Raw genomic sequence first — 21,178 nt, forward strand, 5'->3', positions numbered from 1 at the left:
TTGGTTCATGTTAGTCATATTACTACCATTCCGTGTACCATTTCCAAGTTTACCTCATTGATTGTATTTCTAATATAATAATTTGCTCCTCCAATGTTCCAATGAGGCTACCTGCGTTTGTAACCGTCTCCTGACGTCACTGTCCCACAGTAGAAGCCTGCGTGCCTGACGTCAGGAGATGTTACTGTGGTCGCCTCTGTCTCGCTGTCTTCGGACTCTGCATCGCTGCCGCTCTCCTCCGCAACCCCACGTCCCTCTCACTTCCCACTCAGATATCGGTGCTGGTCGTTCCATTTTCACTTACCAAGTCACGGTTACGGCGGCCGGCAGCAGTGGTAAAAGGCGTGCAGGCTTGGCCCTTTTCTCTCTCTCAGCTGTAGTTCCGCCCTTGCGGAAACAGGAAATGAGGGCGGGACCACAGCTGAGAGAAAGAAAAGGGCCAAGTCTGCACGCCTTTTACCGCTGCTGGCGGCCGCCGTAATCCCAACGAGGCAAGTCAAGATGACTTTCAAACTTCGTAGGGAGGGGGCCTGGAACTGGGAGCAAGGGAGGGACGACGACCCTGGAACTCGAAGGGAGGGAGGGAATGACCCTGGAACTTGGAGGGAGGGGACGACCCTGGAACTCGAAGGGAGGGAGGGGGGTGGCACACACTCTCAATCTCACACACACACACACACTCTCTCTCTCTCTCTCACAGACACACTCGCACCCAGTCTCACTCTCTGTCTGTCACACACACACTCTCGCACATTCACTCTCTCGCTCTCTCACACAGTCACTCTCACACACACTCTCTCAAACATACACACTCCGAGGAAAACCTTGCTAGCGCCCATTTCATTTCTTTCAGAAACGGACCTTTTTTACTAGTATGCTTATATTTGGTCATTTTACTTTGTCATGCTGGTAACAAAATGTTAAGTTTTATTTCAAGCTGTACACTGACTTGAGTGAATCTATTCATAAAGGTAGTTAAATCTCAGTCAATAAATAAATCTGTGTTTGAATATAACATTTGGATCAAAGAGAGGCAGTGTCAAAAGTGCAGTGCAAACCCCCCATCCCCATTTAAAAAAATAAAATAAAAATAAACAGTTGTTTTGTGTGATATTCTAAAATTCATTTTCTGATAAATATTGAATGCTTTCCTTAAATGTTTACCAGTCCTTCATCCCCAGTAAATTTTAGCCAAAAGACAACAGATTAACCATACTTGGCTTGGACCTTCTAAGAAGGAGGTAGAGAGACTTGGGCGCCAAACACGTGACATTGTTCCTGTGTTTTGTACAGCTGCAGCTGTATTCTGAAGCCAGCGTTGCGCTCCTGCAATTGAGTAATCCTCGGGGATTCCAAGACCTGAGCAAACAGGCGAAAAAGAATATGACCATAGAAGGGAAGGAGCTGACTCTCAGCCCTGCTTACCTACTGTGGGATCTCAGTGCCATCAGTCAGGTATGTACTTTATGTCTGGACTCGATGCTTCTCGCGCCTCATTTTTTGTGAAAGTTTGGAAATGATATACAAGTGCTCCGCCCAGTGCCAGTTTTCAGTTAGTTGGGGCCATATGAATTTCAAGAATGTGTTTCCCAAATTCATGGGGGGGGGGGGGGGGGGGGGGGAGGGAGAACCAGCAGTTAGTAATGATAGAATCTGAACTGACCTATCAAACATATAAACGGCAAGTGACCGACTCACCTGCAAATGCGCAGTACAGACTTCCCTCTCTGTCTCGCCCTCGCATCAAGACGTCATGATGTCAGAAAGCGGAACAGAGAGGGAAACTGAGTCGGCCGCTGCCGCCTGGAAATGAATATCGTGCGAACCAACCTCCGCCCCCCCCCCCCATCCCCGCCGCCGCTACTGCCCCCCTCCGTATCGGGCCCCCTGCACTGACCTGACAGCGCCTCTCACCTCCATTTTACCGCCACGGGAAAAGTGGCCGCAGAGTGCGGAAAACCAACATGCGGACAACAGCACCAGCCACTTTTTAGAGCATCTTGGTGAAAGGGCCCTGGTATGGGTTGTGCCAAAAGAAGTATGAGAACAGACTTGCAGTTCCGAATATATATACCCTAGAGAAAGATACAGATATTTAAATACTTGACAGGTGTTAATATACGAACAAATCTTTTGCAGAACTAGAGGTCATGAATTGAGTTTGTGGGTGGTAGACTTAGGCGTAACATCAGGAAATACTTTTTCACGGAGAGGGTGGTGAATGCCAGGAATGTCCAGAAAGAGGTTACCAAATGTGCGGGGTTTGAATTTTCTGCTATTTCATGAAGAAAAACTTTAATGTTTTAATTTTTGATCTGTCTGAAAGTCTAAGCAGGATGAAGATATTTCAGCCAGCCGCTTTGAAGATAATGAAGAGCTGAGATATTCCCTACGATCGATAGAGAAACATGCGCCGTGGGTGCGACACGTTTTCATAGTTACCAATGGGCAGATTCCGTCATGGTTAAACCTGGACAGTCCTCGGATAACTGTGATAACACACAAGGTAAAACTGTGCCCTATCCCTCATAAGTTGTGTAGCATAGACCACCTTCTTCCATCCTGCTTTTTTCCTTAATTTCTGAGAGTAGTACAGGTATATCTGCAATACCCATAGTAGAGAAACTGCTTTTCTTGGCCTAGTGACTACTGTTTATCAACACCTACACCAAGGCGGCAAAACTGTTGCTCTTCTATCTCTTGACCTCATTTCCACCTTCAACTTGGTCGACCATGCGGTTTTACTACAGTGCCTCTCAGATCTCTGTATATCTGGTATGATCGTTCACTAGTTCAGGGACTACTTACACAATAGATGTTATTTTGTTCATTGGAAAAATGCCTCTTCTGATCCATACAAACTAACCTGTGTCGTCCCCCAGGGCTCTCTGTTGGCTCCCACCCTTTTCAATATCTATTTCAACCCACCTTGAAGCCTCTTGGGGTCACGTTGGATTCTACCCTTTCCTACCACTCCTACATTTCTTCCATTGTTCAGCTTAGGTTGATCTCTTCAATTTGTCATCTTTTTACTAAACAAGCATTGGGTGTATTCATTCATTTCCTTGTCATCTCTAACCTGGATTATTGCAACAGTCTTCTAAATGGGTTAACCCTGTCAGAACAACACCGCCTTCAATTGGTACAGAACACAGCCATAAAACCAATGACCAACTCACAAAGATTTGATCTTGTCACTCTCACTCCCCCCCCCCCCCCCCACCTCTTGAAAGAGGAACACTGGCTTCCTGTGTCACATCGTGCTGTCTTTACAACTTTGACTCTGATTTACAAGTTCTTAAATCTGGATCATCAACCTATTTTTCATGCAGTTTGATCCTCTACACTCTGCCTAGGACCTTATTTATTTATTTATTTATTTATTTATAACATTTGTATCCCACATTTTCCCACCTATTTGCAGGCTCAATGTGGCTTACATAGTTCCGTAAGTGGTGATTACCAGTTCCGGATAGGAAAAATACATAGTTGAGGTAGAGGGACAGATTAGGTTGGGTTACAGGAGGAAAGTTTGTCCTATGATAAGAGCTAAAGGTAATTGGTTAAACTTTGTTCATGACAAAAATAGCTTGAACTATTAGGATCATTAAACTGGAAATCAAGATAATTAGCAAAAACAGTTGAGATATAGAAAATACATGTTGTATAGTTGCGTTTTGTTAATTTGCATTTAGGATAATTTGTTATTGTATGCTTTCTTAAATAAGTTTTCAATAGTTTACGGAAGGACACTGTGTTGTGTGTTATTTTTATGGATTTTGGTAATTCATTCCAAATTTGCGTGCATATGTAGGAGAAACTGGATGCATATGTTAATTTATATTTCAGTTCCTTACAGTTTGGGTAGTGGAGATTCAGGAATGAACGTGATGAGCTGGTAGAGTTCCTGGTTGGTAGGTCAATAAGGTCTGACATATTCTTGTCATAGGCCAATATACCGCAGATTCCCATCCTTTGCCAAATACGCCATAATGGTTCTGCATGGTTGGTCCCACTCTGTGCAACACATTATCCCCAAACAAAACTCATGTCCACGTATTCAGAGTTCTGCGTAGCTCCCAAAACGTTCCTCTTTACAGAGGTCTATACTCACTAATTCACCCTGTCTATCCTTGATGAGGGTCAATCACTCTCTCCTGGATCCTGTGGCTGCCTTGCCGCGGTGCGGCCCTGGTCTGTGAGTATTCAGCATACTGTGCCTTCTCATTCCTCCTCCTTTCTTTTCTATGACCAACGGAGCTCTCCTCGTTTTCATGTTCCCCTTGGGTTGTCTTTTTTTTCTTTCTATCCCATTTTTTTTTTTTTTTGCTACGTAAACTGCTCAGAAGGCCTGTTGTCCTAGGGCAGTCTATCATGCACCAATAATATGAAGGGAAGGATATTCTGACCATATCACAATAGTGATGTCTATTTATTAGGCAACAGACAGTAGAGGAAAAAAACTGTCGCAGAGGGTGTCCAGGGAAAATCTTGATTTGACAACAGTTTTCAATAACAGTAAAGGGGACCCGACACGACTCGTGTTTCAGCCCTGACGGCCTGCATCAGGCGTCTAAAAAATTATTAAACAACAAAAAAACTTTTTCCTACCTGGTGCTTTCCCTCAGTGGCGTTTTTTCTTCTGTTTGTGTTTGAGTCTGTGTATTAGGCTCATATTCTAATGAGGTTTGCAGGGTTGGGGGAAGGTGCTTATTTAAAATAACAAGTAGGAATAGTCCCAGCTAAATCTGACAAAAGGTTTGATTCCTTTAAGCTGTCTGTACTAGTCGAGTCTTTTTTTTTTTTTTCCTTTTTACTTCATCTTTTCCATTTTTACTTTGTAGGATATTTTTAAGAACATTAGTCACTTGCCCACCTTTAGTTCTCCTGCGATTGAGAGCCACATTCACCGCATTCCTGGTCTGTCCCAGAAGTTTGTTTACCTGAACGATGATGTCATGTTTGGGAAGGCTGTGTGGCCTGATGATTTTTATAGTCACTCCAAAGGTCAGAAGGTAAGTTTCCAGCCAGGAAGTCAGACTGACCCGATTAAAATAATAAAAAATAAAAAAAATATCATTTTACCACTACTAAGAATCTTTCTGTAACCAGGCTGTGATTTTCCCATATTTTTGTTGAAGAAATTGACAAGCAGAATAGAATGCCTTGTAAAAGTCTTCAACAATTGTGTCTATTTTTCACACGCTGTAGATTAAAAATACAATTCAAAATGTATTAAGGGCCCTGTTTACTAAGCCGCGTTGTAGGTGTGTTTTTTAAACGCATATACGCACCTACAATATCCCTATTGGTGCCTTTACAGCGCATATGCTCATTGTTGGTATGTTAAAAATGCTAACGCACTTTAGTAAACAGGTCCCTAAATTAAGAGTTTGTTTTACTAATCAGCACAAGAGAGACTGCAATGGAGTAGTTTGTCAGAACCCATTACCAACAAGCTAACAGGGTCTCATGAATTGCTAGCAGCCAGTGGAATTAGTGGATCACTGTCCATTTTATGTGCTTACACATTCTCAATTAACTGTTGTCATGTAATAACTTTTCTGAAATACTGTAGGTTTATTTGACTTGGCCTGTTCCAAACTGTGCTGAGGGATGTCCTGGTTCATGGATTAAAGACGGCTACTGCGATAAAGCCTGCAATAATTCAGCATGTGACTGGGATGGAGGAGACTGCCTTGGTAAGTGTATTTTGAAAACCAAAGAATATGAGCTTACTCTTAGCATAGTACAGTTCATTGATTGTGTGTTTGCTGGGTTTTTTTTTTTTTTTAATCGTTGCATGAACAGGGGGTGGGTATGGTTTTGAATCTATAGACAGGTAATTTTATTTGAAATAATTGATAAAGAATGTAAGGAGGTCTTTAACAGCATTACTGTAACGATCATGTCGCATTTGTGTTTGTACAGGTAATGCTGGAAGTGGTCGGTTTGCCGCAGGGGTTGGTGGCGGTGGAGGTGTGGGAAATGCACACGCATGGCAGTTTAGTGCAGGACTGAGTGGCGTTTCTTACTGTAATCAAGGATGTGCAAATTCCTGGTTGGCCGACAGGTTTTGTGATCAGGCTTGCAACGTGCTGTCCTGTGGATTTGACGCTGGTGATTGTGGGCAAGGTACTCAAAGTTCTTTATTTCTTTGCAGACCCAGTTTTGAGGGGTTGGGATCTGCTAGAACCGGATTTCACCGTTAACCATTCATTGTAAAACCCTGTGGAAAACGTGAGGCAGCAGTTAGATGTGAACACACATTTTCATCAACTGTCTTTTGTGGATTTTTTTTTTTTAATCAGATGTTTAACTGAATTTAACTAAATGCACTGTCACCATAATAACGACCGTTTTGTGATGAACCAGTTGGGTCTGTAACTTCATCATGGGGGCTGAAAATTCCACACAACATCAATTGATCAGCCCAGCACCAATAATACAGCGTAGTGTTTAGCGGGTATAACTACTGACCTCAGCAGTGACTCCGTTCACGCTGAGACACAGCTCAGTGAGTCACTGCAATCGTCATCTGTCCACCTGTAACCTTTTATTATCTTAGGAACTTTTATAATTTTTGTAATTTTTTAAAATAAATTTTATGTTTCAGCAATTTTTATTGATGACACATTCAAATAAACAGTCAACGATCACGATGTACCAATTGTTGCTATCTTGCTGTTTACACAAACTAAACATAATAACTGTGAATGAAATCATCAGAGTTTCCCCCTCCCCCCCCCCCTTTTCTATCCACCCTACTACCCCTATCCCATTCCTCTCAATGCGCCCTTCCTACATCTTTCCTGGTGCAACAATTCTTTTTTTTTTTTAATTTTTTATTTATACAGTTTTCAATATTATACAAGATCAAAAACAAATGCAAGTGTTCGTGTATTGGATAATGCAACTAAATCCATCATTACAAACTTCAACTTAATATCCTGACTATCTTTTGTAACACATCTTTAACCCCTGTTCCCTCTGCCCCACCCATCCTCCCTCCCCTCTGATCCCTCTATGTCTGTGTGACTGACGGTTCAATGTTCACATTTGCGGATAACCATTTGGTATACAAATCCCATATCTTATAGTACTGAGCTAATTGTCCATTCCGCAGTGCGGTAAGTTTAGACATTAACTGGAATTGTCTTCAGTCTCTCCAGCACTGTTGGCAGCTCCGGCAGCCGCGGTTTTTTCCACGAGGCCGCCAGAACTAGGTGCAACAATTCTTAAATGACATAACAAATGAACATTCAACATGTACAATTTATGTTCATACAAAACAGAGCGAACTAAATGCATGCTTATGAATGATCTCCACTTCAATAGTTTTTACCGTGCTTCTCCACTACCCCCTCTAACCCCCCCCCCCCCACCCCATCCATGTGTAGCCTACAGGCTAGGTCCAACTAGGTTAGGTAAACGAGGTCACCCAGTCAAGGTCCTTATATGGCTTTAGCTCCCACAGCGTAGATATAGGGCCTGGTTTCTTGTAGCCCTCTTTCGTTTCGTGAGTAGCCTTCCAATTAAGGAGATATTGAACCCAAACATACTTAGTCTGTAAACTATCAAAACGCTACTTTCTCAGCAGTTTCAATTTAATGCTGACGGACCCACGGTTTATTTCACAACTTTTGATTTTTTTTTTGTACAAACACACATACATGTTTTCGCAGGTTGGATGAGACAGCTTTGAAAGTCTGTTGTTGTCTATCAACACAGGCAAAAATGACTGAGCCAGAAAATTGGAAACAAAAGCAATATTTAGGAGAACCCTTTCCAAAGTTGTTTACTCAAGTATATTCCTACCCATGTGGAGGGTCATTTTATAACAAGATGTTGTATTTTCAAAGCAAAAGTGTACACTTTGAAAATTACCTTAAGAAAACTATGCGGAGACATTTACATCTGCTCTTGGGCATGTGCATATTTATGCATTTATAGGGGGAAATTCTGTAACTCTGCGCCACATATGCCATGTGCTGAGCACTAATTCGTAATGGAATCAGGGTGCCCAGATTCCATTACAGAATGCTAGAGTAAATCAGCATCAATGTGCCTACGTTTAGATGTGCCAATTTAGGGCTGGATTCTACATATGACGTGGCGAGTAGCATGAGTTAAATTGTGTGCACTCGCAATTTACGCGCGCCACTCAATTGGTTAACTAACCTATCAGTGATGATAATTGGCCTCTAATGACCAATTTGCAACACTAAGTGGCAATAATCGGAATTTACGTGCACGTCTCTAGGCATGTTCTAAAAAGAGGTGCATGTAAATTCTAATATATGTTGCCGAAAAGAGAGTGTGTCTGTAAATTACATTCGTAAATGTAGGACCTGGCCATGCCTCACCTAGTGCTACTCCCCTATGAATGCCTTCTTACATTATTGCGCTAAGCAAGTTGCGCATGTCATTTACAGAATAGCTCTGAGCACCGAAGCCAGCACTTACCCATAGGCTAATATTCTATAAATTTATGCACACAATTAGCGCATGAACTTAGCAGTCATATTCTAGAACAAAGGAAATAGTGCTACCACTCCCATAGCCCTGCCAATGAAAATGCCTCCGCTCAGTCCGGGTAGGCAGGTGTGTAAGTTTACCTACATAGAGGCTGCAGTTTTATAAACGCTCAAGTAAAGCAGTTTTACATGTAGAAACACCTTTGAAAATTACACCTAGGGAGGTCAGCATTTAAAGGGGAAGCTAACCAGATGGGTTTGTCTGGCCAACTCTAAAAGTTAAATAACAACATTGGGAGTACGTAATTGTAATATTCCCAAACCTATGTTTATTCACTGTCCAAACCAAGGAGGTTTAATTGACAGGAGATGGCGGGAGCATGCTTAGCCCATTATCTGGCCTGAAGCCAAAACACAGAGCTTGTTGCCATACAACGTAATGTACTTTTGAGTGTATCAAGATGGCGGTGCTTCATAGGGAAGCAATTAAACATCCTTGGGTTTTGATGGCTTCAGCCTTGTCACAGAGACGCCGTCTCCTGTCAATCAAACCTCCTTGGTCCAAACTAACAAGCAGGGTCAGGTATTAATTTTATAAAAATAAAAACATAAGAAGATAATAATTTAAAAATATTGTATGTTCTCTGAAAAATGTGTATGTACCCGGTGTTAGTTCAACAGAGAGGTACCCAGTTTTCCATCATAGCACACTGCTTATGATTATTCCATTAAAAATTTCAATTGTCATCAAAGATAATGGTGTTCATTTTCATGGTACATAGATTACTATGTATAAAGCAGCATTTGGATGGGTTTTTTTTTTCACAAAAACGTCCAAATCTGTATTTCTGAAACCTATTTTTCAGAGATTTTTTTTTTTTATGCCCTTCATCTGCAGTGCCACCAGATCTCAAGGGGGTATGTTAGAGGTGGGATTTGGGCATTCCTAAGACTTGGATGTTTTTCAGCCATAATGGAACAAAACCAAACTGTCCAGGACTAAAACTACGACGTTTTGATCTAGACCTACAATGAATAAAGCGCAAAAGGGTGCCCTAAATGACCAGGTGACCACCGAAGGGAATCAGGGATAACCTGCCCTTACTCCCACCAGTGGTCACTGACGCCCCTCCCCCCCAAAAAAAAATGTGATTAAAAACATTACTTTCCAGCCTTGGATCCACTACAGCAGTATGCGGGTCCATGGAGTAGTCGAGTAGTGGGTGCAGTGTACTACAGACAGATGGATCCAGGTCCATACCTCCTCCTACCTGTTACACTTATGGTGGAAACTATGAGCCTTCCAAAACTGACCAGAAACCCACTGTACCCACATATATGTGCCTCCTTCACCCATAGGAGCTATTGTAGTGTTGTACAGTTGGGGGTGGTGGGTTTTGGGGGGCTCAGCAGACATGATAAGGGAGCTATGGTGAGATGTGTACCTGGGAGCATTTATTTAAAGTCCACTACAGTGCCCCCTAGGGTGCCTCATTGCTCTCCTGGCAGTCTAATAAAAATGCTCCTCCTATGTCCCATTGGCTTGATTTTCTCTGTTTTTCATTTGGACAGTTTTCTTTCGAAAATGGTCCAAAAAAATAAAATGTACAAAGCGAAGAACCTTGTTCGAAATGGTATTTTCAAACAAAAAAGATATTAATTTTTCTTTTTTCGAAAATGACCTCCTTTCCTATTCGGATTTTGGACGTTTTGTGCAAAGCATCCAAAGTCGGACTTAGTCGTCATATTGAAGATGCCCCTCCACGTAACTTTGTAAGTCTTTGTGCTTTGAAAATGAGCCTTATTGTCTCTTACATTTATCTTGAATATGCTGCATCCAAGATCTTCTGTATTATTACCAGTTGTTCACCACTGGAGCCTCTCACGCATTACTACAATCCCAATGAACATACACTGAAAAGAAAATTTCCTCAAAACTCCAAAAGTTAGCCAGACAAATTCTTTGAATATTGACCTTATTTCTTTCAGAAATTTGTCATGAATTCTGCAAAACAATTTGGATGCATGACTGATCTTGCGCCCTGTATACATGCAGAGCATGAGGCAGTAATCACAGAGAGACACTGAGGTATATTTTCAAAGCACTTAGACTTACATAGAGGGGCATAATTGAACGGCGCCGGCTACATGGATCACCCGCCATCTATTTGGCCAGCGCCACAAAGAGCAGTCCCGAACCGTATTATCGAAAAAGATGGCCGGCCATCTTTCGTTTCGATAATATGATTGGGGCCGGCCAAATGTCAGAGATGGCCGGGTTTAAGATGGCCGGTGTGGGTTTTCGCCGATAATGGAAACCGAGGCCAGCCATCTCAAACCCGGCCAAATCCAAGGCATTTGGTCGTGGGAGGGGCCAGCATTTGTAGTGCACTGGTCCCCCTCACATGCCAGGACACCAACCGGGCACCCTAGGGGGCACTGCAGTGGACTTCAAAAATTGTTCCCAGGTGCATAGCTCCCTTACCTTGTGTGCTGAGCCCCCCAAAACCACCCCAAAACCCACTACCCACAACTCTACACCACTACCATAGCCCTTAGGGATGAAGGAGGGCACCTACATGTGGGTACAGTGGGTTTGAGGGGGGGTGCTTGAAGGGCTCCCATTTACCACCACAAGTGTAACAGGTAGGGGGGGATGGGCCTGGGTCCACCTACCCTGAAGTGCACTGCACCCACAAAAAACTGCTCCATGGACCTGCATACTGCTGTCAGGGAACTGGGTATGACATTTCAGGCTGGGAAAATTTTTTTTTGTTTTTTTTGGGTGGGAGGGTGTTGGTGACTAGTGGGGGAGTAAGGGAAGGTCATCCCCCATTCCCTTCGGTGGTCAGTTGGGGCACCTTTTTGAGCTTGGTCCTGAAAAAAAAGGGACTAAGTGAAGCTGGCGAAATGCTTGTCAAGGCCGGCTTTCTTTTTTCCATTATCGGGCGAAGCAGGCCATCTCATACCATGCCTCCATCCCGCCCCTGTCCCGCCTTTGCTACCCTACTGACACGCCCCCTTGAAGTTTGGCTGGTTCCGCGACGGAAAGCAGTTGGCGCCGGCCAAAATCGGCTTTCGATTATACTGATTTGGCCGGGTTCAGGAGATCGCCGGCCATCTCCCGATTTGTGTCGGAAGATGGCCGGCGATCTCCTTCGAAAATAAGCTGGATAGTAACCTTTGTAAGTCTCTTAAGTGCTTTGAAAATGAGCCCCACCATTTAAAATAGTTAGAGGGGGTCATGGATTTAATATACTGTGTTTCTATGGGTACAACCAAAGCGGTTTATGTATATTATATGTAGGTACTTTCTCTGTCCCTAGTGGGCTCACAATCTTAGGGGCCCTTTTACAAAGGTGCATCCAGCGTGCGCCAAATCAGCATTACTGCCCGGCTACCGCGTACTCCGAGCGGTAATTCTTAATTTGGCATGCGCCAAGAACACACAGTAGAAAATATTTTCTATTTTCTACCGTGCGGTACTTAACCGGCAGTAAATGGCAGTGGATGATAGCTGCATGCCTACCGCCTGAGTAGCTCGTGAGACCTTGCCACTAAGTCAGTGGGTAGTGGTAAGGTCTCAGGCCGAAAATGGACGCGCGCTGGTTTTTATTTTGTCGCACATCCATTTTCCAGACCCTTTTTCCAGGACGTGGCAAAAACTGGCCCGGCGCACACCCAAAAGACACGCTGACACTGCCGCAAGCCACTTTTTGCCGCAGCTTAGTAATAAGGCCCCTAAGTTTTGTACCTGAGGCAATGGAGGGTTAAGCGACTTGCCCAGAATCACAAGGAACCACAGTGAGAATTGAACCCAGTTCCCTAGGTTCTCAGCTCTTAAGAGGAGGAGACTAATCTGAAAAATACTGCTTATTTTAAAATGTGGTAACATAACCTTCTCTCTCTTGTAGATCACTTTGATCAGTTGTACAAGATTGTTCTTCAACATAATGAGACACACTATATTGTCCCACAAGGGCAATCATTTCCCTATTTTAGCTTTGAGAAAATAGCAAAGAGAGTTACTGAAGGGGTCTACAGTGATAACCCAATTATACGTCACGCATCTGTGGCCAACAAGTGGAAAACCATTCACTTGATCATGTATACTGGAATGAATGCAACCGTGATCCATTTCAACCTTACTTTGCAAATGGAAAATGGTGAAGAGTTTAATAAGCAAATAACTGTAGAAGTTGATACTAGGAAGGAGCCAAAACTGAATACAACTGTGGCCCAGCAGCCTGAAAAAAAGGATATTAAAATGACAACACCCACACCCGAAGCAGAAATTTTATTAGAAGACATCCCTGAAGAGAAACGTTTTCCTAAATATAGGAAACGTCCAGCCAGCAGTGTAGTGGGTTTTCATGAAAACAGAAGCATACCGTTCGTCAATGTTTCTCTTCTTCCTGTTGATGTTCAGCGTGAACTGAAGAGCCTGGACTTGAAGCTAGAAGTTGGGGATGTCACTCTTAAAGGGTATAATCTGTCAAAAGCTGCTCTACTGGAACCTTACCGGAATTTAACAGTCTTCACGGAAACAATGAATGCAAGGGAGAGTCTGAATGTGGAGCAGCAACGTTTGCCTGATGAGGAAGGAGTCCAAAGCGTCATCAAGAATCGGCAGAATCCTTATAAAGACATACTTGCAAACAAAGTCGAAAATAGAATGTTCTTGAATATAGAAACTACAAGTAAAGCCGTGCAACAGAATGGAACAGCCCAGCTAGAGCCCAGTTCTAAAACACAAGAGAGCGAGTTAATCCTTGCAAATCAGGAAAGCAGCAATATAAGTGAACCTCAAGAGAAGGTAGATAGAGAGAGTATAGACAATGCAGCAGAAAATAAAAAAGGACTTAAAAATGGCCATATGGACGTAGGTGATGATGTGATCCCTGGAAGAAAACTGCTGGATTACTATGGAGAAGACAAGGGATTTTTGCCTTGGGAGAAGAAGAAATATTTCAAAGATCTTCTTGATGTGAGTATAATGCTGTCTGAGAGCAGAAATACCTCCACCCAGGCAACCCCCCTTCCTTATCTCTTTCTAAAATAACGGCATTCAAATCCTTTTGTCTTAATAAGCCTTAAACTGTGCTCAAGATGTGCCATTTTTATGTCTTTTTATAACTTGATCACATCATAACTTTTAAACGTATCATTTATTTATTTAATCTCTTCTATACCGCACAATCCAACAGTTCTTGGCAGTTTACAATTTCTCATACATAATATACAACTTACAAACAAAAAACCATACTAAAAACTTTAAAATCATTCAAAACAGTTACCAATACGATCTTCATCCTTTCTCAACTCCTTACTGTTTTGTGGTGGGCATCCTGTGCTCATGTATTGTGATTCACAGCTGGTCTTTTGGTCACTTTTCCAATTCTGGCTTGTCAAAGACTGGTATGATATCGTTGTGGGCAGTGGCGTTCCTAGGCTGGCTGACACCCGGGGCGGATTGCCGATGCGCCCCCCGGGGGCAGTGCGACCCCCCCCCAGTGCATTTTTACCTGCTTGGGGGGGGGGGGGGTGCTGCGCGCCTGTTGGCTCCGAGTCCACTCGTTCCCTGGCTGCTGCTCCCTCTGCCCCGGAATAGGAAGTAACCTGTTCCGCGCAGAGCGAGCAGCAGGGAGGGAACGAGTGGACTTGGAGCCAACAGGCGCGCGGCACCCCCCCAGCGGCATGCACCCGGGGCGGACCGCCCCTCCCCCCCCCCCTTGGTACGCCACTGGTTGTGGGCGATCTCTATCCTTACTAAGAACTGTAGCTCAAACTTGCTGATGCAGTAGTGGAGTTCTGTACAATATGGTGTCATGGCACACCTGCTCGCTGAAACCTTCGTGGAAAGATAGTGTTATTTGAAAACTGACACCCTTCAACTGGGTAAAAGTATGAGCTGATGATTGTTGTAACTGTCACTCTTTGACATCCCTAGTCTTGCTTAATGGTTAAAAGCCAGCCCTGAGAGCATCTTTAACTGTGGAAAAAAATATATAAATAAAATTAATTGGAGGGTGGGGTCCAAGGCTGAAGGTTTTTCTAAGGTGCTTAATAACTTAATGTTATGATAACTTTTGATTTTTAGCCTCCTGGTAAATCACCTATCATATCTCTTGCATCAAAATGTGTCTTCATAAGAGAGCGAGTCTTTTTATCATAGAAACGTGAAAATGTTTTATTTTTAAAATTTGTTAAACCAGTGTCTTTGCCAGCAGGTACACTAATATTTAAATATAAATATTTTAAGCATTTTGAATTGAAGAGTAATGGGTCCTTTTACTGAAGTGTGTTACATTTTGTGTTACCACATGTTAAGACATTAATGTGTAGTAAAGTACAGATTTAATGCAGCACCTATTAGGGGGCGTGCCCAGCATTCCTTTTGCATGTCACACGTTAAAATGTCCATTAGTGGGTGGTACTCTGGTTGCAATTAGTGCAGATCAAGGAGGTTTGATTAACAGGAGACAGCTAGAGCGTACTCGGCCCATTATCTAACCTGAAGCCAGTAGGCAAAGCTTGTCGCCCTATCGATTACATTGGTTTGAGTGTACCAAGATGGAGATGACTATGGGGAGAATGAAAACCTCCTTGGGTGGACAGGCTTCAGCTTTGTGACATCACGCCTTTTCCTGTTAATCAAACCTCTTTGGTGCAGATGCACTTAGCACTTCCTATTTAGGAGGAGTTAAATGAAATCACGCTAACTACATTATTGTCAGTTAACGTGCAGTTGTTGCCATGCAGTAACTGCAGTATACTCTCCACACCCATTCTCTGCCTAGTTATGCCCTCTAACACAAAATGCCCTTAATTTGTGAATTAGTGCACGCTAATTGTAAAAATAATGCAAAAGCAGTTTCCGCGTTTGTGCAGAAGCATTAGCACGCGCCAATTCTTATGTTAAATGCCTAACACACTTTAGGATAAGAGTCCCTTCTTAACTACTACTTTGTGCAAGCTTTCACATGAGTTTAACTTGTTGTTGCTGTTGGTGTTTGCTGTTAAAATGCCTTTTGCACAGGAGGAAGAAGCTCTAGCTAAGCAGCTGACTTACTCCACAAGCGGGAAATATATTGGGCGACATTTGAAAGACACATTTGCTGATTCCCTTCGATATGTAAATAAACTTCTGAACAGCAAGTTTGGCTTCACATCTCGAAAAGTCCCTGCTCATATGCCTCACATGATTGACCGGATTGTAATGCAGGAACTGCAGGATATGTAAGTAGGGATGGGGTGGTCAATTTTTCAAAAGGTGTTGAGTAACTAAGATAACCGGTTAATTTTAACTGGTAATTTTGAAGAAAGTTTAATGAGGAACTTAATCAGCTAGATTTTCCGCTGAAATTTTAGGGGCCAATATTCAGACTGTGGGAGGTAGCTGGGCTGCCTCCCGTGGTCATTGTGAGCCCAGATATTCAATGCTGGGCCGTTTCTGGTGACCGGCATTGAATATCTGATTTTATTTTTAGCCGGTTCCAACGTAACCAGTCAAGCCGATATTCAGCACTGGCTGGTTAAGTTGGAACCAGCCAAAGATGTTCCAGGTATTGATGCGACCATATTTGGCCGGTTAAATGGTTTTCAATATCAGCCGGTCAGTGTTTTGGAATAGCTGATATTGTTTCAAGGCTGTTTTTGAAAGATTCTGAAAAAGAGAACTACCCTAGTCCAATTAATTACAACTGCATGTAATACTGTAGAAAGTTCATTTTTTTTATTTTTTTATTTTTTCATATATCATTAAAAGAACACAAATCATTTAGTTCAGCATAGGTATTGTTCTGTTATCCCCAAAATTCCATGAAGTCTCCTAAAACAGCTTCTAACAATAGATGAAATCTGCTTCTCCATTGTGAAGGCACTGCCCAGAAAATTCCTAACATTCATATCACACTCTGTTGCAGGGGTGTAGCTACGTGGGGCCACGGGGGCCTGGGCCCCCGTAGATTTGGCCCTGGACCCCCCCTGCCGATGACCTTTTCGACCCCTCCCCTCCTGCCGCCAACCCGCCGTCGCCGTCTGCTACCTTTGCTGGCGGGGGACCCCAACCCCCGCCAGCCGAGGTCCTCTTCTTCCTTCGTTCTGTTTGGACGTCAGACTCAGAAGCAGAACGAAGGAAGAAGAGGACCTCGGCTGGCGGGGATTGGGGTCCCCCGCCAGCTAAGGTGGGCAGGGGAGGGTTGGCAGCGGGAGGGGGAGTCGAGAGGGTCGTCGGCCGGGGGGGGGGTCAAAGTTGGTGGTGGCGGTGGGGGGGTCGGCAATGGCAGGGGGGTCGGCGGCACCGGGGGGGGGGGGCTACAATGTGCCCCCTCACCTCGGGCTCTGGACCCCCTCCCGCCAAAGTCTGGCTACGCCCCTGCTCTGTTGTAACTTGACACCGTTTATCAGTGCCTTAAACACTAGTGGGTTAGACTGCTTGGAAGCTCAGAAGAACTCGGGGGCCCTTTGATAAGGTTTTGCACTTATCATACATTATTTTCAAAAAGAAGCATGTGGTAAAGGCAGGGGATATGCCCAACAGCACATTTACAGCACCTACCATCTGGGTACCGCTTCTCATGCAGTGGCCAATAACATGGCAGTGCCCACACTATCTGGCATAGCATGTAACATTGTTCCAGATCAATAAGGAAAAAATACTGCCGCGGCAACATATCTCCCCAGCTTGTTCCTCCCTCAATAAGCTTCCCCGATCTGATCCCCCCTTTCAACCCTCCCACCACCCTATCCAAACCCCCCCTTTCAAAATGCCCCTCCAGCCTGAGGGTTTCTTTTACAAAGCTACGCTACCAATTCCCACGCAGCAAATGAGAGGAAGCCCATAAGAATTGAATGGGCTTCCTCTCATTTGCCGCACTGAGAATCGTAGTGTGGTTTGTAAAAGAAGCACTGAATGATCAGCTGAAGCCCCACTCCCCTCACACCTCATCAAACCCCCTGCACCCCTGGAGCACCCCTGGGACTTAGCAGGGGCGAGGTTTATCCGTGGTGGTCTTAAGGGTACAGGATTGGAGTGGTCTGCTTTAAGTGGTCCTTCCTCCTATATTAGGCCTAGTGTGTTTGGTAACCAGACCTCCATTATTTGTTTTAGTTCGTCAATTATTTCAGGGTGTTTTCTAGGTCTAGCTCAGCACATTACCTTCTGGATATCTCCTTTGACATCATGGCCAGCTGAGAGGGAGCTCCGCCACATTGAGGCATTGGCTATCCATTCTGTTTTAATGATGCGGCCACATCAAGAGTGGCTGCTAGTCATACATCTGGTCATAGGAGCAGTTGTGTCTAGGCTGTTACCTAGAGTGCCTCCATGTCTGTAACCTATCTCAGCTTATATTTGTTTTGAAAGGAATAGCAGTGAAATTCTTTAGAGAAGCCCTTTTTTAAATTAATTTTTGTGTGTGTAATGTGGCAACACTTCAGTTTTAGTAAGGGTTGATGCTTTTATTTTTCTTGATTCTGTAGTTTCCTCCTACATTTTTGGGCATCCAACTCAATCAGAACCTGAGCTGGGATCTAATACTAGAATCCCTCTCATTCCCCAATGTTTTGTATACCCCTTCCTAGTTTATTTTAATTCAGTTATTGCTTTTTGCATAGTCGGCGCAGTGTTCATGCACTGTCCCAAAATGGCTTCCAATGTGGATGCGTGTATATAGGTTCAGCAGAAGTGGGATTTCCTATCTGCTTTCGTGTAAAGAAGTGGCTGTATGATCACGGCCAGTTGAACTGCACTTCTTGTTGCTCAGTGTCTTGAAGCCATTTCAAACTATTAGTTGTAAAGCAAGTTTTATTGTGGGCAGTTTTGCAACTGCCTCCAGTAGTGAGAAGTACACACACATTTTTAAATTTGGATTTTCAAAGCTGAAAGCATACTTTTGCTTTGAAAACTCTTTGTACACATATTCATATCTACAGTTGCCAAATTTCTGACAAAGAAAAACGTGACACCTGCCCTGCTCTTTGCCCCGCCCCTACCCCTCCCTTGCCCCACCCCAAGTCCCTTGCCCCACCTACTGTTGCACACTTCACCCTCCCCTCTACAACCAACTGTCAGCACTAGGGTTGCCATCTCAGAAGAAGAAACTGTCACATGTACATACGTTGTATGATTATATCACAAACTTTAGATAACAGAAACAGCTCCAGTAGCCAAACTGCAAAAAGGAAATACATTCCAGACTTATATATTGTAGAAAAACTGTCATTATAAAGCAGCACTAATGTCCAGGGCAGGGCAGCATAATGGTTAGAGCAGCAGACTAGAAATCAGAGGGCCAAAGTTCAAATCCCACCACAGCCCCTTGTGACCTTAGGTAAGTCACTCAACCCTCCACTTTCTTGAAATGGCCAGGGGCGTAGCTACGGGGCCTGGGCCCCCGGAAATTTTGTCCGGGCCCCTGGTTTGGCTGGCCGGTCTCCAGCGCAGCCGCATTCGCTGCCCTGCTCTTTCTTCTTGCTCCTCCTGTGGCCGCTGGTGTTCCTTTACGTGAAACTGAGGAGCGTCAGCAGGCACAGGAAGAGCAAGAAGAAAGAAGAGCAGGGCAGCGAATGCGGCTGCGCCGGAGACTGGTGCTGAAGAAGGCTTCGGCTGGCGGTGTTAGGGACCCCCCGCCAGCAAAGGTATTTGTTTTGGGGGGGGGAGTGGCAAGGAGGTGAGGGGAAGCGGCAAGGAGGTGAGGTGGTAGTGGGGGCGGCGGGGCAGCACTCAAAATGTGACCCCCAACCTCGGGCTCTGGCCCCTTCCCACCATGAGGTCTGGCTACGCCCCTGGGGGGTGACATTGGCAACCTCACCCCATTTAGGACCTGCCAGAACAGCCATCACACTAGCAATGGCCCCATAAGCCTTTCACAGCTTGCTGCTTGTGGGCAGCAGGGACTAGAGAGTGTCAAATAGTAACAGCCCTAGCTATAAAAAGGCAGCACTACCCTAGAGCATCAGTATACTCCGAAACTGGATTTCAGCTTTGCACAACAGCAGCAACATGTCGGCCATGCGGAGGACGAAGATAGAAGAAAGTTAAAGAAGATCTCGGGTCGGCTGGCGGGGGTTGGAGTCCCCCGCCAGCTGAAGAAATATTTTTAAAGGTAGGACTTGGAGGAGGAAGCGGATCTCGGCTGGCGGGCGTTGGGGTCCCCCGCCAGCAAAAGTAAGCAACGGAGGGGAGGGTTGATGGCGGTAGGGAGGCCAGGGCGAAATCTGCGGGGGCCCAGGCCCCTGTGGCCCGACGCAGATACGCCCCTGATTGCTACAGATCCCTACGCAGAAGACTAAACACTAACAGAATACCTCACAGAAGCCATGTGCTAGGAGAATATCACACTTTGGTCACTTGCACAAAAAACAGACCCTCAACAAATATGAAACAAGGGACCACACATCAATTAAACAGATATGAAGGCAAAAAAAATGAAGTAGAATCCTCAAAAAGACTGGTATATACAGAAATACTAGTGGAATAGAAAATGAAATTTAAGATATTGAAGAAATACATTTGCCAAAATTGACATATTCCAATTAATAAATTTAGAATAAATATTGTTTTCTACCTTTGTTGGCTGAGAATTTTATTTTTCCATTTGCTTTGGTCCCAATGTCTCTCTTCTCCCGGGATCTTTTCCATTTCACATTTCATCTCTCTCCGTGCCCACCATCCATCTTCCCTCTGTGTCCCTTATTCATCCTGTCCAACATCTCCCTTCTGTGTCCCTGTCTGTCATCTCCCACTGTTCTACATCTACCATCTCATGTGTCCCTGTCCCTCCCTCTGTGTCCAGCATTGTACCTCTATATCCCTATCCCTATGCACCCTTCATGCCAAACATTTTTTTCTCTGTCCATCTCTTCCCTTATCAAATTTATCTCCTCTCTTCCCCTTCTTTCGCACCCCCTCAACCTGGGGCCAGCATCTTTCTCTCTCTCTCTCCCCTGCCCCCCCCCTTCGTCTGGCATCTCTCCCTCCATCACTATATTGGTCCAGCATCTGTCACTCTGTTTCCCATCATTCCTTGTTTTTCCCTCCACTGCCTATTGGTCCACTATCTCTCTCTCTTACTTCCATCATTCACTGGTCCTCTCTCTTTCTCTCTTTTTCCCCCTCTGCCCTCCTCCCTCTCTCATGGGGCCAGCATTTCTATCCCTTCCCTTGTTCAGTCTCTTGCTCCTCTACCCCCCTCTCCTGGAATACAACATCTCTCCCCCTTTCTTCTTCCTCCCCACCCTGGTCTAGTGTCTCTTCCTACTCTGCTCTCACTCTCCTCTACCCCTCACCAGTCTGATATCTCTCCCTCTCCTCCTGCAGGTCTGGCGTTTCTCCCTCTGTCCTGAGTTACATTATGCTACTCTTTTACAATACTGTAGGATTAAAAAGAACCCAAAGGGCCTTAGAAATATGAAAGAGCTTTGTCTGTTCACTGATGATGAATGTTTCCTCAACCAGTGGTGTTCAATTTTAAATAAATGCTCATTGTGATTAAGGATGGAGGGAGAAACTCACAGAGACATAGCTTGTTTGGTCTTCTAACAATCAATGTAGTCTTAACTCCACTGTTGTATTTAATGTTGCAGTATGTTGGACATAGAATTGAGGATAGACTGGGTTGGGGGCTTGGGGGAAATATCTTGAAATTGATGAGAGTTGTTTGCTATTTATATTATGTTTGTTTTGCTTCTAGACATTC

General features: G+C 44.3%; 1 protein-coding gene across 3 annotated transcripts in view; it reads left to right on the top strand.

The window, feature by feature from the left end:
* Nucleotides 1-21,178, top strand: part of GNPTAB (N-acetylglucosamine-1-phosphate transferase subunits alpha and beta) — a 92,498-nt gene that overhangs the window by 42,921 nt on the left and 28,399 nt on the right. For all 3 annotated transcript variants that reach the window (XM_030215410.1, XM_030215411.1, XM_030215413.1), the window contains exons 8-14: nt 1,294-1,455; nt 2,327-2,506; nt 4,845-5,015; nt 5,579-5,702; nt 5,932-6,135; nt 12,392-13,464; nt 15,517-15,716. In XM_030215410.1, coding sequence (XP_030071270.1) covers nt 1,294-1,455; nt 2,327-2,506; nt 4,845-5,015; nt 5,579-5,702; nt 5,932-6,135; nt 12,392-13,464; nt 15,517-15,716 — 2,114 coding nt within the window. The remainder of the gene's footprint in view (nt 1-1,293; nt 1,456-2,326; nt 2,507-4,844; nt 5,016-5,578; nt 5,703-5,931; nt 6,136-12,391; nt 13,465-15,516; nt 15,717-21,178) is intronic.

Source organism: Microcaecilia unicolor, chromosome 9 (genome assembly GCF_901765095.1).
Source record: "Microcaecilia unicolor chromosome 9, aMicUni1.1, whole genome shotgun sequence".
In the NCBI taxonomy this organism is placed as follows: domain Eukaryota; kingdom Metazoa; phylum Chordata; class Amphibia; order Gymnophiona; family Siphonopidae; genus Microcaecilia; species Microcaecilia unicolor.